Consider the following 16,263-nt stretch of genomic DNA (forward strand, 5'->3'; position numbering starts at 1 on the left):
TAAATTCAGTTTTGATTGAATTATGACTACAATTCTAGAACCAAAAGGACTTATTTTAATTATTTGGTATAAATTTACAAAACTAGTAACACAGGAGTTTGCTTTAATACAAAATACAATTAAAAACTACATAAGTTACATCTCGAATATAAAGTAAAAATTAAAATCCCAAATTAACATATTATCTCTAACAAATGTAGTACCTCAAAAAAATTAAAAATTACAACTGGGGCCAGTTCCACAAAATTTATAAATTGTAAAATCATTTATCTCTCATTTAATAAGATTCAATTAATTTTATGAGGCCTGTTAATCTATAAAAAAGGAAGTAATTGTAAACACAAAGTATGGTTAAAGCAAAAGCAAAAGTACATATTATAGTAACAAAACTAGACTCTATTAGCTAACTTATCCTGATCCATGACCTGACAGGATTTAAAAGTGTACACTGAAATAAAGGAGTATTGAGAGGCAGATCTAAATGTGCAATACAAAAATAGATGTTTTTAAAATTAACAAACAAGTTGTAAAATCATCATAGTTGCAGACAAATTAAATTATAATTCTACTCCGTATTTTTCCGCTGAACCTGAAAGTTTAATTTTTTTATAAATGTATATAATAATGCATAATAATGGAATAATATATTATTTAAATAAATCAAACTGTAATTTCAATTTATATATGAAAATATGATAAGACATTACTGAATCATGCACATAGAGTTTTCTTAAAATATAAAGTAACATAAATATTAACACACAAATATTAAGTAAACAAAAGGAAATTGTGATACTTACTGGAATGCCTCTCTAACAAGTTTTGCATGTAATGCAACATCACCTCCAATCTGACTGGAAAGACTAAGGTAAGAACTAAGAGGGCCTTGTATAATATTATTGTAAGCTGCAACACTCATTGCAATTGATTTATGTTCTGGAGAAAATGACACTTCTGGAAAAAATTTAATATAGAAAGCAATATATTAATATTATTGTAAAAATTAAACACAATTACCAAAATTATTTTTTTTTACATCTCTAATAAGAAAAACAAGTTATCTCTAACAACATGTTAGAGATAACATAATTTCCAGTAATATATTCAATCCAATTTTACACATTTACATAATTAGACATTTCTTTAGACAGTGATGAAAGTACACAACAGTCATTAAATAACCATCCAAATGTAAACTAACAAATTCTATTGCTGCTCTTTTTTTAACAAATAAGATTTAATAAATCTTTTAATTAATAAATGATATATTAAAAAACAATTTACACACAGACAACAGAAAAAATTCAAGTAAAATTAACAAAACACTGTATTTTTCTTCTTTTTTTTTTTGTTAAAATTAAAGTAGTATTAAAACTAACTGCCATGCTGAAAACAAAATATTATAATTTACCTTAATTTGTAAATACTGTTCCTATTCAAATGCATACTACCATTAAGATATTTATTCTATTTTGAACAATACACATGGGATACACAGTCACAAGATAAATTAAAATTAATATACACAGTATGTGTAATTTATTTAATATTGTTGTGTCATTTACTTCACTTTGTGATTATCCTTGGATTGCTTGTGTTGTTCGATGACTTCAGAAGAATACAATACAAAAAAAGAAAATTTTTGAGTGGATTAACAATCTATGGAATAAAATAAATTTGTTCTTTTAGAAAAAACAAACAATGAGTTAGAACAAAATAATGAAATAATGAATAGATGGATTTACTGATGCAAGATAAATTCAGACTGAAAATTTAGTAAATTATGGTAATGCAAATGACAAATGGAAGAAGATAGATATCAAAAGCAGTCTAGTAAAAACAAAAAGCTTTATTAAAAAAAGAAGTCCGTTATTATCAAATCAAGATCTAAGGATTATGAAGAAACCATAGAAAATGTTTATTTGAAGCGCAGAATTCTATAATGCATAAACACAGACAACAGAAAAGTGCTATGAAATATGGTGTTACACGATGTTAAAAATTAGGTGGGTTGATAAAATCAAAACTAATAGAAAAGATAAACATGAGAAGAGAAATCTGCAGCAAGCTCTTGCAGAGAGACATTTATACTATTATGTACAGAAGAAGAGGGTTTTTTGCTTGTTCGGGATAAACAAAATACTATCTGATCAATCGCAACCAAATTTTTACCCATGTTTCTTGCATAACTGAGAAGGTTTTAGATATATTTCATCTTGTAAAAAAAAAATACACACACACACATATATATATATATGTGTGTGTGGAGATTTATTGGCTGAATCACAAACTTTAATGAATTGAATTAATGAACTGTGAATGCCTATCTCTGTGTGAGCTGGGTTTGAACTGCATGATTATGAATATCTAAAAACTAATTTCTAAAATTTTTAAAATTCAAAAATAAAAGTATTTTTTTTAAAATGGATTTTTGTAATTTTTTTGAAGCACTTATTCTCTTAGTTTCTTAGTAACAGATAAAGAAGTCAACCGGATTTTTGGCGAGTGTAATCTTTATGTCAATAAAACAAACTCTATTTCTTTGAAATTCAACTTGGAAAGGGTAAGTAGAAATGTCAAAAATATTTTGAACAATGATTGTAAATTTTCCAAATCCTATAATAAAAGAGATATTCAGTAAATATGGGCTTGCAAATACTCTTCAGATATATATTTAAAAACCATTTTTTAATTTTATTTAATTCCAATTTTTTTTAAGAGGTGTGAAGGTATACAGCGCTGTGGCTCAACCAACACAGCCACTGCCACCATTACTATATGTATGACTGGCTACACTTGTCTCTGGTTCCTTGACTAAAAAACATACAATAAAAAGATTGACTGCTATGGGAAATGTAAGTAACCATCCATATAGAGCTGGCGGACTGCGACAGGAAGCTAATATTAAGATAAAAATATTAATGTAAAATTTATCATGCGATAAAAGAGATTAACTAGTATGTGGGAAGTAGAAAATATGTTAAAAGGTTAAAAGGTTAAAAGACCACAAAACACAAACAGATGAAGAAAAAGAAGCTGTTATTTGATATTGAATTGAATAAAATTCAAATTAAATAATATTTCAATTAAAACTGTAATATTTATCAACACAACAATCATCTGAATTACTGATTTATTAATTGAAAAACCTTTCCATTTCCAAGTCTTAAAAACTGGATGCACATATTCCAGAAGTAAATATGGTACATATTTATGATTTATTTTATGAAATATATTTATATTTATGATTTATCAAAAAGAATACTTTACTGCTGTAAATCGGTAAGAGCAAATAATATGTAAAAAATGAAAATGTTACTTGTTTAAATAAAAAATTCTGTAGTATTGAAGGTACAAAAAGAAGAGTAATATCCACTACAGTTTATGTACAACAATAATTATAATGATCGACATTCATTCATACATTAATTCAATGTAAAAAATATTTCATTTGAAATTTTTTCAGTTAAATTTAAAAAAAATTTTTTTTTTAGTCTACATCTTTAAATTTTCATTCTTCAATTACTGAAAAGGCGGACATAAATGGTTAAATGTTTCAAAAAACAGGTACTCTAATGAGTACTACAACATAACTTTGCAACTAAAAGTACTTGATGTTTTTACAAGTAGCAAGTGTAACCTCTATTTTCTGTTTAATGAACCAAACAAAATGAAACTACCTCATTAAAATTAACAATTAAAATTTCATCAAGATAGAAATGTTATCTTTCAATACATAAATAGTGTTTTAATATAACTAAATTCACAAGCAAAATGAATAATTAGATTTCATAACAGTATATCCCGAAATATTAATTTATTATGCTAATACTAAAATAACAATTTTTACATAGGGAGGAAAATAAACGGTTAAATAAAAATTTAACAAAATTCAAGCTCAAAAATATCATCAAGATAACCTTATATAAAGGAAAGAAAATAAATAAAATGTTGACATTAAACTGGTAAGTAGTAAACTCAGATACGTGAATAAATTTTTACATTATAATTAACCAAATATAAACTGATTAACTACACATCTATATAAATAAAAATATAAATGTTCTTTGTTAAAAATCTTAAATCTCTGAAAGTTCTTAACCGATCGCTTTGAAATTTTGGCATAACGTCGCATTCCAATATGCACGTGTTTTTATACACCTAAGATGTCACACCTATGATAAGTAAAAACATGCTTTTTTTGAAAAACACCGTTATCTGTCGGATGTTAAAGCAACACACGCCTATACTAAATATTTTACAATTCCATTTTAATGTTTCCGATATGGTGTCTGCTATAGACTAAAAAACTACTGGACCATTTTGAGAATAAACAACTACTGGAAATTGGGAAAGGGAAAGGTTAAATTTTGTGAAGTTCCATAATGTTCATTTTGTTAATGTTTTATCAAATTTTCAATTGTGTTCATTTAATCTATATATAATATATATACATACATATATACTCAAATCTAGCTAAAGCGAAGCATTGACGGGTCTGCTAGTAAATAAAATAAAATAGAAAAACAGAAAAATTTAGAAATTTGCTAGTTTTATCATATTTTACACATAATCAATTAATAAAAAAAAATTTGGTTTTTCCAATAGAAATTAATTTTATGAAAAGTTTTTATTATTGATTGAATTGACACTTGACAATCTGACATTCTCGGCAGTTTGTTTTGTTTACTGCTAACTTAACAATAACATTTAAAAAAACAATTCCATAAGAAAATCACTGTAATTTTTCATGTAGAACAAAGCACATTTATTAGCAGAGAAAACTGGCCAAGAGACTGAATACCTGGAAAACTGCCAAAAGGCACAGTATACTGCATAACTGAACAACCATATTGACACATAAAGTCATCATAATCTTCCTACTAATTTATTTCACAGAGGAATGTTACAAAAAAAAGGAAAATTGTTCATAAAAATGAAGGATAATTCAATTCTTTTTTAAAAATAAATGGTTCTGTGTTTTAATTTCCTGGTGGATAAAATTTATAACACAGGAAAACTATTATCAATACACAAAATATGCTTCCACTTGGATTGTAATATTCTCAACATCTTGAGATCTCAGGAGTAGAAAAAAAAAAAAACTAAAACGTTTTGGTTACAGAAATTATTATACGGGTGTATGCATGTATATTAGCTTCATTTAACCTTATATAATCTCAGAAGTAATCTCTGGTTTACCAATAATAAGTTGAGTGGATGAAGATGATAAGGGGATGCTGTATCTCAAAAACAGGTAAACTTAAGCATGCAAGCTTTTTGTCTATCAAAAAATGAATAATCAGAAAGACAATTAAAAATTTCATATGTGCACCCATACCCATAATTTTTGACTGTAATAATCTGATGACTATCTAAATTTGATGCTATAAGGGTGAAACAGATATCAACAACGATAAGCAAAAAAATAAACAAAAAAATTTTAAAAAGTAACTTTTATTCAAATAATCAAAACAATCTCAGTTGAAATGTTTTCACCCAATGAACATCTACAGAAAAATAAAAATTAAACAAACACAACAGTTTAGGTACTTCAATACGATGTTAAATTTGTAGATGTCATTTGCAGTACGTGTTATATTATGTTAAGAAATCACTTTTGTACTGAAATATGATGCTAAGAAAACAAAAAAGAAAAGCTAGAGTGGGATTTGAAATGAGAACATGGAAAAGACTGGGAAGAAATCTGATGTGGGCACACTATGAGTTCCTTGTACACGTACTTAATTACATAAACACAGCTTTTTAAAATAAAAAGTACATAAACTTTTATTTCATTAATAACTTCTGATATTTTTTCATATTTTTTTTTATTACTACTGAATTATTATTTATCCTAATTTTTTTTACTATCACTTATTAATATATCAATATATTTAAATTTTTAAAAAATTTAAAAAAAGGAGATGAAGTCTGATTCGAACCGATGTGCCTTCCCCTTCTACGATACAAATATTTCATTTGGCTATAACTATGGCACCAATTAAAATCAGTACCACTTATGATATATTGTTGATGGCTTATTACTGCAATTAAGACAAGTCCAAAATCCAAATTTTTTGGATTTTGAGCATTTTTGGTTCAATCGATTGCAATCACAAAGGGAGGTGCACAACTAGATGTTACAAAGTCCTAAATCCAAAATTTCAACATTCTACGGCTAATCGTTTTTGAGTTATGTAAGATACATATGTACAGAAGTCACGTCGAAACTAGTCAAAATGGATTCAGTGATGGTCAAAATGGATATTTCCATTGAAATCCAACATTTTTCACAATACTTCCTTTACTTTGTACAAGAGTAAAAATTAAATGGATGGAATGAAAAATAGAAAAGCAGCTAAGATATATCGAAAGAGTAGAAGAGTTAATTAAAACAGCACTAGAAAGGAGAATGAAGAGAGGCTGGAAAAAGTAAAACATTACAGCTGACTTAAAGACCCCACTGAGTTGGTCTAATGGTTAAACTTATCATCGCCAATCACCTTGATTTCAAAGTCGAGAGTTCTAAGGTTCAAATTCTAGTAAAGACAGTTACTTTTGCACGAATACTATATCAAGGATAGCGGTGTCCTTTGCTGGGTGGGTTTCAATTAATCACACATCTCAGGAATGGTTGACCTGAGACTGTACAAAATTACACTTCATTTACATTCATACATATCATCCATTGAAGTAATACCTTACGGCAGTTCTAGAGGCTAAACAGAAAAAGAGTTGACCTAAGAAGAAATGGGATAGTATGAGAAACTTCAAAATTTATTTTATGACAATTATCATATGATAACAATATTATACTGTACCTTGAGTTACACTGCACAGAGTTAAATATGCAAAGTGTAAATATAATAAGTTGAGAGTAGAAGAGGTGAACTTGTTTTTACCTGATTTGGATAGAGTGATAGAGGGCAAATTTAAAAAAAAAAACTGAAAACTATAAAAATATACATTCAGCATATGTAAAGCCACTACAATTACTTCTAGTTTAAACAGTTGTATAAAAAAAAAATCAGACTGTTGTTTTTAGTCCCTCTTTTTTTTTCATTCTTTAAACAGACTGCTGGCAGAATTTGGTAGATTACATGGTAGGCACTTCATATACAAACTTTGTTTTTTGTTAATATTATTTTCAATTTTCCAGTTATCACAATTTATATTTTTTTAAAAAAGATCCTTATTCAGCATGTCCAAAATGAATCATCCGATTTGAATTGTTTATATTTTTAAAAATAGTGAATATAAAAACATACCAAGTCATAGGTGCTCAATATGCCCCCCTTGGGGGATACATGGCATACACCCACAGTAGTATAACTTTTCTCACAGTTTAGCAAGCGTTTCTCTTTCACTGCTGTCAAGCCTGCTGTTATGTGGTTCCACAGTTTGACTGCTGTAGCTGGAACGGGAGGCACATAAATGGAATGTTTTACAAAACCCCACGCATAAAAATAGCACAAACTGAGGTCTGGTGATCTTGGAGGACAATGATGTACCCAGTCCATCATTGAGGAATCCTATCATTCAAAACTTCTTGAATGTACAAACTCCAGTTAGGTGAAGCTCCGTCCTGCTGGAAAATGAAACTCGAGAGTTCTATCTTACTAACAGTACTTTGCTCAACCAAAACGGATTAAAAGCTAAATTGTTGTGAAATTTTAAAATAGTACGATTATTTTACAGACATGCCGTATAATACATATGTTTGAGGTTTTACAGCCTTATCCATACATATTTATTCCTGAATAAGTAAATGTGCTCAGAATTTACTCTAACAGGAGAATAAACTCCAGTAGTGTCGATATTATATAAGATGGTAGCCTTAACCCACCGGGATGGTCTAGCGGTAAACACGTCTTCCCAAATCAGCTGATTTGAAAGTCGAGAGTTCCAGCATTCAAATCCTACTAAAGCCAGTTATTTTTACACGGATTTGAATACTGGATCATGAATACAAGTGTTCTTTGGTGGTTGGGTTTCAATTAACCACACATTTTGGGAATGGTTGAACTGAGACTGTTCAAGATACATTTCATTTATAATTATACATATCATCATCTGAAATATTATCTGAACGGTAATTACCAGAGGCTGAACAGGAAAAAGAAAGACAGAAAAGATGGTAGCCTTAGAAATTATTTTTTTACAATTTATTTCAGTCCAACCTTCAGCTTTAATGACTTATGTCAGTAAATCTTTTTTTACTTATGCATACATTTATAGATGTTTTCCTTTCTTTCTGAATGGTAAAAACTTCTATCTGTAAGAGAATTTTTTATTTAACAAAACTGTGATGAATTATTTAGCTGTTTATTGTATTAACCATATATGTATATTGTATGGACCATTTATTCATCTTGTTCACATACATCTGCAAACCACTTTTTTTTATTGCAGATTCAACATGATTGTAACAACATGATATGTAACAAAATAATTTTACTACAGACATAACTTTACATTTTATTTTCATAGGCATTCAGTAATTAACAATTTTCACAAACAAATTAGACAATTTTTTTTAAAAGGGCTTAGGTTCTTGATCAGCTCAGATGACATTTTATGACTATTTTCTTCACATTCCTTAATCCTTTTTCCTAGAGAAATCAATCTCTTGCTGAATTTATCATTCCAAGTTTATTTAAACAACATTTTCTATATTTATTTGTTTTTAATTACTTAATAAAATCCAAATGTAATCAAATAATATATTTTAAAATGATTAAATATACCTATATTTAAACTTATAATTGATTAAAGAGTATTAGTTTATATGTTCCACCCACACAAAGTATTTATTTTTAGCCTTTCTAAATTTTTTTTAATAGCGCCTATAAACAAAACACACTTTAACATGATACCAGACTTCCATCTTAATGTATCATTAACTGAAAAACTGCCAAAAATATTTTAGAGTAAAATCTTTACTTCATTTCAGTAAGGTTGAGATAATATTGGCAAGTTCTATTATTTGGTTGTATGCTATAATTCCATATTTTTAATTCTTTTATTTTTAGATGCTGAATAAAATGCTAAATGCACACTGCTCATTTAATTTATATAAATAAGATGTTATAAGCTATACGTGTACATTAAATCAGCACAGTCTAACATACGAGTACTTATACACTGAAGAATAACTTCTAATTCTTTAAACTTCAGAAGTAAATTAATGAACAGAAACTAACAATAAACATTCAAAAGGAGATTTATTTCATAATATAAATTCATTCAAATTAAGGTATTTCATATTCTAAATTATTCAAATTTTGATTAAAAAATTATGGAAATTCAGAATGTAGGTGGTTAATAAAATCCAATACCTTCAAGCTTAAAAAAGTTTTACTTCTGTAAAATGAACAGTTTGAAAATTGATTCATTCAAATTATTTAACATGAAAAATGTGAAAAATAGTAATTATCACTAAAAGGAGATTTAAATTTTTTTTTAAACTGAATTTTTTAGCTAATTAAATGTTTAAAGAATAAAAGTTACAAGAAATAAATAAGTAATAGATGATTCATCAAATATCAACAGAGTTTTACGGGCAGGAAGTCAACCATAAAATCCCTTAACTTTAAAATCTAATAAAACAAATAGACTATAATAATAATAATAATAATAATGAACAGAATTATTGAAGAATAGTTTTCTTACGAATAGCTGTGGTTTGTTTATCAGAAGGAGTAGGTACAGTCTTTTCTAAACGAGATGTGATGTTCTCTAATCGTGACAATATTGTATTGAGCTCAACAACAGGTGATGAACCGCAATCACAAGGTCCTAAAATATTAAAAACAATAAAAAACATTATTATCATTATACCAGTACCACAATTTAATAATTAAAAACTTACACAACTAAAAAACAAATTTTTTGAGAATGTATTAAAAAATTTTATTATAAAATAATTCATATGAAAATAAGTTTAATAAAAATTTCAGAATTTATTTGATCATAACATCAATATTTGTATGTATGTTAATCCATAGTAGATTCTGATGAAAGAGGGAGACTACAGTGTGTGATTCAAGATTTAATATTTTACATAGGTGAAAAAACAACTATTTTACATTATACAATCAGACATTTTATGTTGATATAGTACATATTATTATACATGGGAATTAAACATTAAAAATTCAATAATATAAAATGTGTTTACAAGTACACATTTAAAAGTATTGCTATGAGCAAGTCTTTCAATAAGGGAACTCACAGTTACTCATGATGATATCTCACAGTTAAAATTTTCATATTTCATATTTCTGCTAGGTTAATTGAGTGATATTTTCTATTCTTCCTAGCACTGTCACCACATTCGTAGTTGATGCCTTTTGGAGTACCTCCATTACCAAAGCTACCTTTAGCACTCAAATCATAAGAATGATCACTTTATCTCTGACAATCATAAGGGATCATTTTATAAAAGTGCCTAAAGCAGTTCTAGGAGTTGAGATACACCAAAAAGCATAAACTATGAATGTTACAGAGACAATGCTAGGAAGGGGAAAAATAACACTCACATCAATTCACAGTTAACATCATGATCAGTGATAATGTGCTTTTTAACATACATCACTGAGTGCTAAAACAGTAAGATAAGAGTAAACTTGCAAGCAACATATTACATTAAACAAATAACTGATTTTCTTCATTAAGTGAAACTGGTAAAATACTTCATTAGATTTTTGTTTGTTAATAAATGGAATGACTAAATTCACTAAAAAACTGTTGTTTTACATTCAAAAAAATCTCTCCAAGATAAATATATTTATCACGTACAATTACATCACAAGCAGAAAACAAAAATATGCATTAAAAAAACCTTGAAAAGCAATGCGATTAAAATATCTCTTAATTTCTGAAGTGGAACTAGCAATAATAGATTAAGACTACAGGTAAGGGATAGCTACGACCCTTTGTCTAGTGTATGTAACAAATGAAACCTTATTTTATTTAATGGAAAATTAGATGTTGAATGATCTATATCATTTACCGTACACTTTTTATTTGGAATATCACCTAACCCTAACTTACTGACCAGTAATAAACAAATATGTGACTATACTTAGACACTAACTGTTTGAACTGTTTACCCGGCATATGGACAACACCAAAAAAAATTCCTACAACTCACATAACTTTTAATTCATCTTGCACAACACACTTATCAATCTGTTTAAAAAAAAGAAACCAAGAGTAAAGAAAGTGTTTAGCTCGACTGGGGCAAGGTCAAAGATACAGCCATAATTATATTATTTTGGTTATTTTTATGAAAATGAAAATTCTAGGATCAGGAGGTTTTTACTTTGACATCAGTTTTTTTTTCTTTTTTGAGAAAATATTTTATCCTACTTTTTGCTTAACATACTTTTTTCTGTTTGGTCTCCAGAACTATCGTATGTAAGGTATTACTTCAGAGGATGATATGTATGAATGTAAATGAAGTCTTTGTACAGCCTCAGGTTGACTGTTCCTGAGATGTGTGGTTTATTGAAACCCAGCCACCAAAGAACATTGGTATCCACAATCTATTTAAAATCTGTATAAAAGTAACTGCCTTTACTAAGATTTGAATGCCTTGAACTCTCGATTTGAAATCAGCTGATTTGCAATGATGAGTTAACCACTAGACCAGCCCGGTGGGCTTTGCCTGACATACCTTTCTTTCTTTTTCCTGTTTAGCCTCCGGTAACTACCGTTTAGATAATTCTTCAGAGGATGAATGAGGATGATATGTATGAGTGTAAATGAAGTGTAGTCTTGTACATTCTCAGTTCGACCATTCCTGAGATGTGTGGTTAATTGAAACCCTACCACCAAAGAACAGCGGTATCCACGATCTAGTATTCAAATCCGTGTAAAAATAACTGGCTTTACTAGGACTTGAACGCTGTAACTCTCGACTTCCAAATCAGCTGATCTGGGAAGACGCGTTAACCACTAGACCAACCTGGTGGGTTGTGCCTGACATACCTACTTTGATAATTCTTTACTATTATGCCCAGGAAATTCTTCTTGTGGTAATGTAGAGGTTTCTTCTAAATAATTTGGGTGAAACATTTTTGAAATAAAAATCATTTCCTAATCTTGAAAAAAATACATAAGATTATTTCAAAATATGTTTTTATTTGTTTGTCACGACTATCACTTAGTATTCTATTGTTATGAGACAAAATTTCTGTGAATGGCATTTTTGCATAAGGTCTAATGTAGTATATGTAGGCTAGTATAATTCTTTGTCAACCCCACACACCTAATCATTAGGTAATAAAAATTAAAAAGAAAAAATTTTAGTTAAAAATACTTGAAAACATTAAAGCAATCAATATTTTCTCATTTTTTTAAATTTTAAAATTATTAAGTCTCAACCAAATTTAAAAAGCCAAACTCTATGGAAGAGGTATTTTATGCATTTTTTATTTCAATAAGTTACAACATATTAATAAGTAAGAAATCAACAAACAGATAATCAATTACTTGAGAAACTTTCAAAAATATTTTACAACTTACTTTTTTGTTGAAAATTCTCGTAATTATTAAATAATATAAAAAAGCATTACGATTTATACATTAGAGTATTCAAATTATATAGATAATAAGAATTCAATTATATTATTTCATTAAATAATAGCTCTGAAGTGTAACTAATCTGGTTTGAAAACCTTTTTTTTTGATTACATTTTTCAATTGGGCAAAATTCCAAAGGTCCACTACTTACTTTTTTAAATCTACTATCACTCACCAGACTAAGCCAATTGTTTTTATACGGGTTTTACAAAAATCAATGGAACCATTTTTGGAGTTCCAAACCAAAAATGTTTCCACTGATTTTTGTAAAACTGGTATAAAAACAACTGTCTTAATCTGTTGAGTGATACAGGATTAAAAAACATAACTGGTGGATTTTTGGAATTTTGCCCAATTGAAAAATGTAATCACTGTAGTTACAAACCATAGTTACGTATCCTGGTCAGACATGTCATTTTCAGACACTACTTGTCATTCATCTCATCCTCTGAAGCAATACCTAACAGTGTTCCTGGAGGTTAAAAAAAAAACAACCATAGTTATGTGCTTGAATATTATTACTGAATACATTTCTTTCCTCCTTCAGTCAGAAAAAAATTTAAATACTATAAATTAAAAGGGTTATTCATTATAAATGTTCAACTCAAGAAGTATAAAAGAGGAAACTGGCGCTCTCACCACCTGGACTAAAACATATTAGTAACTACTCAACTTAATGATTTTGTTTAAAAAAAAGTATTCATAAAACAAAAGATTTAACTTTTCCTTTAAAAGAAAGCATAATAAATCACATTAATACAGACAATCTAGATTTAATAATAAAATGGTCACATTCAAAAAAATAACATGGGATACCTGGTTCCTTGTTCACATTATTATACCATCAAAAACATGAATCTGACAAGTGATAATGCAATTAGAATTACAATCTATCACCACTGAAAGTCCGTGCAGAGTAGAGTACAGATTTTGTACTTGTCTGAACTGCTGCTCTGATGAAGAACATTGTCAAATGACAGTACTTTTTGCTAATGAAACTGAAAATACCAGCAATTTTAATGGAATCTTCCTTTCCTTCAGAATCATTGTTCTATAACTGAAATTATGGACTCAAAGTTACATTCTAATGTAGATGTGCTAATTAGATGATTCCATTAAATTAGTATGTCATTTTGGTTACATATTTGGGCAAATTCAAATATAGTGAATAAAAAAACAATTTCTTTTTTTTTTTAATTATCATTTTGAATGATCTCTTTAGACTGGATCAACTGATTTTTATAAAATGTTATATGATGACTTTTCAATATGGATCACTGATGTCATTTAATTTAGGTTAAAACTGTATGAGAAGTTGGGGAAATAAAGACACCATGAGTCCTTTATCTCAAAATTTTACTTTATTTACAAATAATTACAAATAACGATGGTTATTTTTTCAAGGTCCGATCGGTCACAAAATTAAAACCACAGTGAAAATAATAAAAATATTTATTTGTAACAAGTACTTACATAGTTACGCTATTTCTCTACATAGTCGCCACTCTGAGTTAGACATTTGTCGTAACGTGGTACCAACTTTCCAATATCCTCATCATAGAATGAAGCCGCCTGTGTTTTCAGCCATGTTTCTATGCTGGTCTGCAGCTCGATGTCTGTGCCAAAATGTTGTCCTCCTAGCCAGCGTTTCATGTGAGCAAAGAAGTGAAAATCGGATGGAGCCAAGTCCGGGCTGCATGGTGGGTGATCAAACACTTCCCAATGAAAACCCTGCAGGAGCTTCTTTGTTATAGCTGCAGTGTACGGCCAAGCATTGTCATGGAGAAAGACAATGCCTGATGGCAACATTCCTCTCCGCTTATTCTGAATTGCCCTTCGTAGACGTTGAAGAATCACGCAGTATGAAGCTGCAGTGATGGTCGTGCCACGTTCCATGAATTCCACCAAGAGAACTCCATTCCACTCCCAGAACACAGTAGCCATACATTTTCTGTTGGAGAAGGTTCGCTTGAACTTCTTTGTTTTACTGGGAGAATGAGAATACATAGACTGTTTGGATTGTTCTTTTGTTTCTTCAGTTTCGAAATGGACCCATGTCCCGTCTCCTGTGACAATTTTGTTCAAAAAATCTTCTCCTTCATTGTGGCAACGCTGGAGAAACGTTAGGGAGAAGTCCATTCTCATTGTTTTGTGATGGTCGGACAGCACCTTGGGAACCCATCTCGCACACAGTTTTCGGTACTGAAGTCTCTCACTCATAATGGTGTACAGAGCTGACCTTGAAATTTCAGGAAACGAATCACTCAATACAGAAATTGTGAACTGACGATTTTCTCGAATTGCCTCATCCACTTGCTCAACAAGATCATCGGTTGACACTCGCTTCCTTCCCTGATCGCCTGAATCATGAACATCTGTAGGTCCTGCTTTAAAGTTCCTGCACCATTGTACGCACCTCACACTTAGCGGGAGATGCTATTGTTGTAGACATGTTTACGTGCTAGTTGCGTGTTCAGAACTAAACGAAGTGACGCAGCGTGATTGAAGGCCATACTAGAGATGCTGCGTAATACATATGCGCAAAGGTTCATCCGATTTTTGCGCTGGTTTTTATTTCGCGGCCGATAGGACCTTGAAAAATAACCCTCGTAGAACAATTAAAATCCCACAACTAGAAAAATAGGCAAAATAAAACAGGGATTAATTATTTTTTACATAAAATTTGGCTTTTATATTATAATAAAAAAAGGATAAAAATATGAATAAAAATGTTAAAAACAAAACTAGGATGTAATTCCTACAAGTTTTCTATAAATAAATTGAACTCCTAAAAATAATACAGAAAAGAAGGATGAAACCAAACATTTTCAAGAGGTTAGACATGTATAAATTCTGAAATTCTTTTCAAGGTTTTTCTTTCATCGTAAAGTACAATAACATTCAATCCTAGCATACAAGAACTGATATTTTTCAATAATTTACAGATATTATCTTAAGATTTTTCACTTGATATTTTGGTAAGTGCGCAATCAATAAATTCATTTAAATGTAAACTTTAAAACTTGTTTGTTTTCACGTTAATTACAATTAATTTGAAATTAATTTTAGCAGACAAGATTTATTTTATTGATTAGAAATTTCTTTTTTATACCAATTAGATCGGAAAACATCATTGTTTTAATCATTTACTCAGATAGTAAGAGTAATCATTTCATAATACATACATCATACTAAGCTGCTAACTGTAGTTTAAGCCTTGAATAAACAATAATAAATCACTTTAGTTGTAAGGTGATGTACAATTTTCAGCAGAAATTCAAAATCAAAAAGCTTGTGTAACTGAAGTACAAAGTAAAATGAATGAGCTAATTGTTAACGCACTGATGAACTCATAACTAATTATGCATACTTTAAGTTTTGGAATGCATCATGTAAATTAAAAATACAAAAGTGTATTAATAATCATTTAGCACCTTCTTTAATAATAATTACTGATGTAACAGATTTTATTTAAATATCACGATGTAATGTTACAGAGTGTTAAATGCTTTAGTTACACAGTTTTATGGACGGATATGGATAAATATTTCCAAGTAGCTACCAATTTTTATAACATTAAAGTTTTGAAGTATAATAACAGTGTGTATGTCTTATTTCTGAATTTCTAAATCCTGTGTTATACAGCATTAATTGAAATTGGGGTTATGAATT

At 29.0% G+C, this 16,263-nt stretch overlaps 1 protein-coding gene across 7 annotated transcripts in view; it reads right to left on the minus strand.

Annotated features, from left to right (window-relative positions):
* Nucleotides 1-16,263, minus strand: part of capt (adenylyl cyclase-associated protein 1) — a 153,655-nt gene that overhangs the window by 39,278 nt on the left and 98,114 nt on the right. For all 7 annotated transcript variants that reach the window (XM_075379941.1, XM_075379934.1, XM_075379917.1 and 4 more), the window contains 2 exons: nt 9,676-9,801; nt 801-954 (listed from right to left, as the gene is read on the minus strand). In XM_075379941.1, the coding sequence (XP_075236056.1) occupies nt 801-919 (119 nt within the window). In that variant the 5' untranslated portion in view covers nt 920-954; nt 9,676-9,801. The remainder of the gene's footprint in view (nt 1-800; nt 955-9,675; nt 9,802-16,263) is intronic.

The sequence above is a fragment of the Lycorma delicatula genome, chromosome 1, assembly GCF_047948215.1.
Source record: "Lycorma delicatula isolate Av1 chromosome 1, ASM4794821v1, whole genome shotgun sequence".
Classification (NCBI taxonomy): domain Eukaryota; kingdom Metazoa; phylum Arthropoda; class Insecta; order Hemiptera; family Fulgoridae; genus Lycorma; species Lycorma delicatula.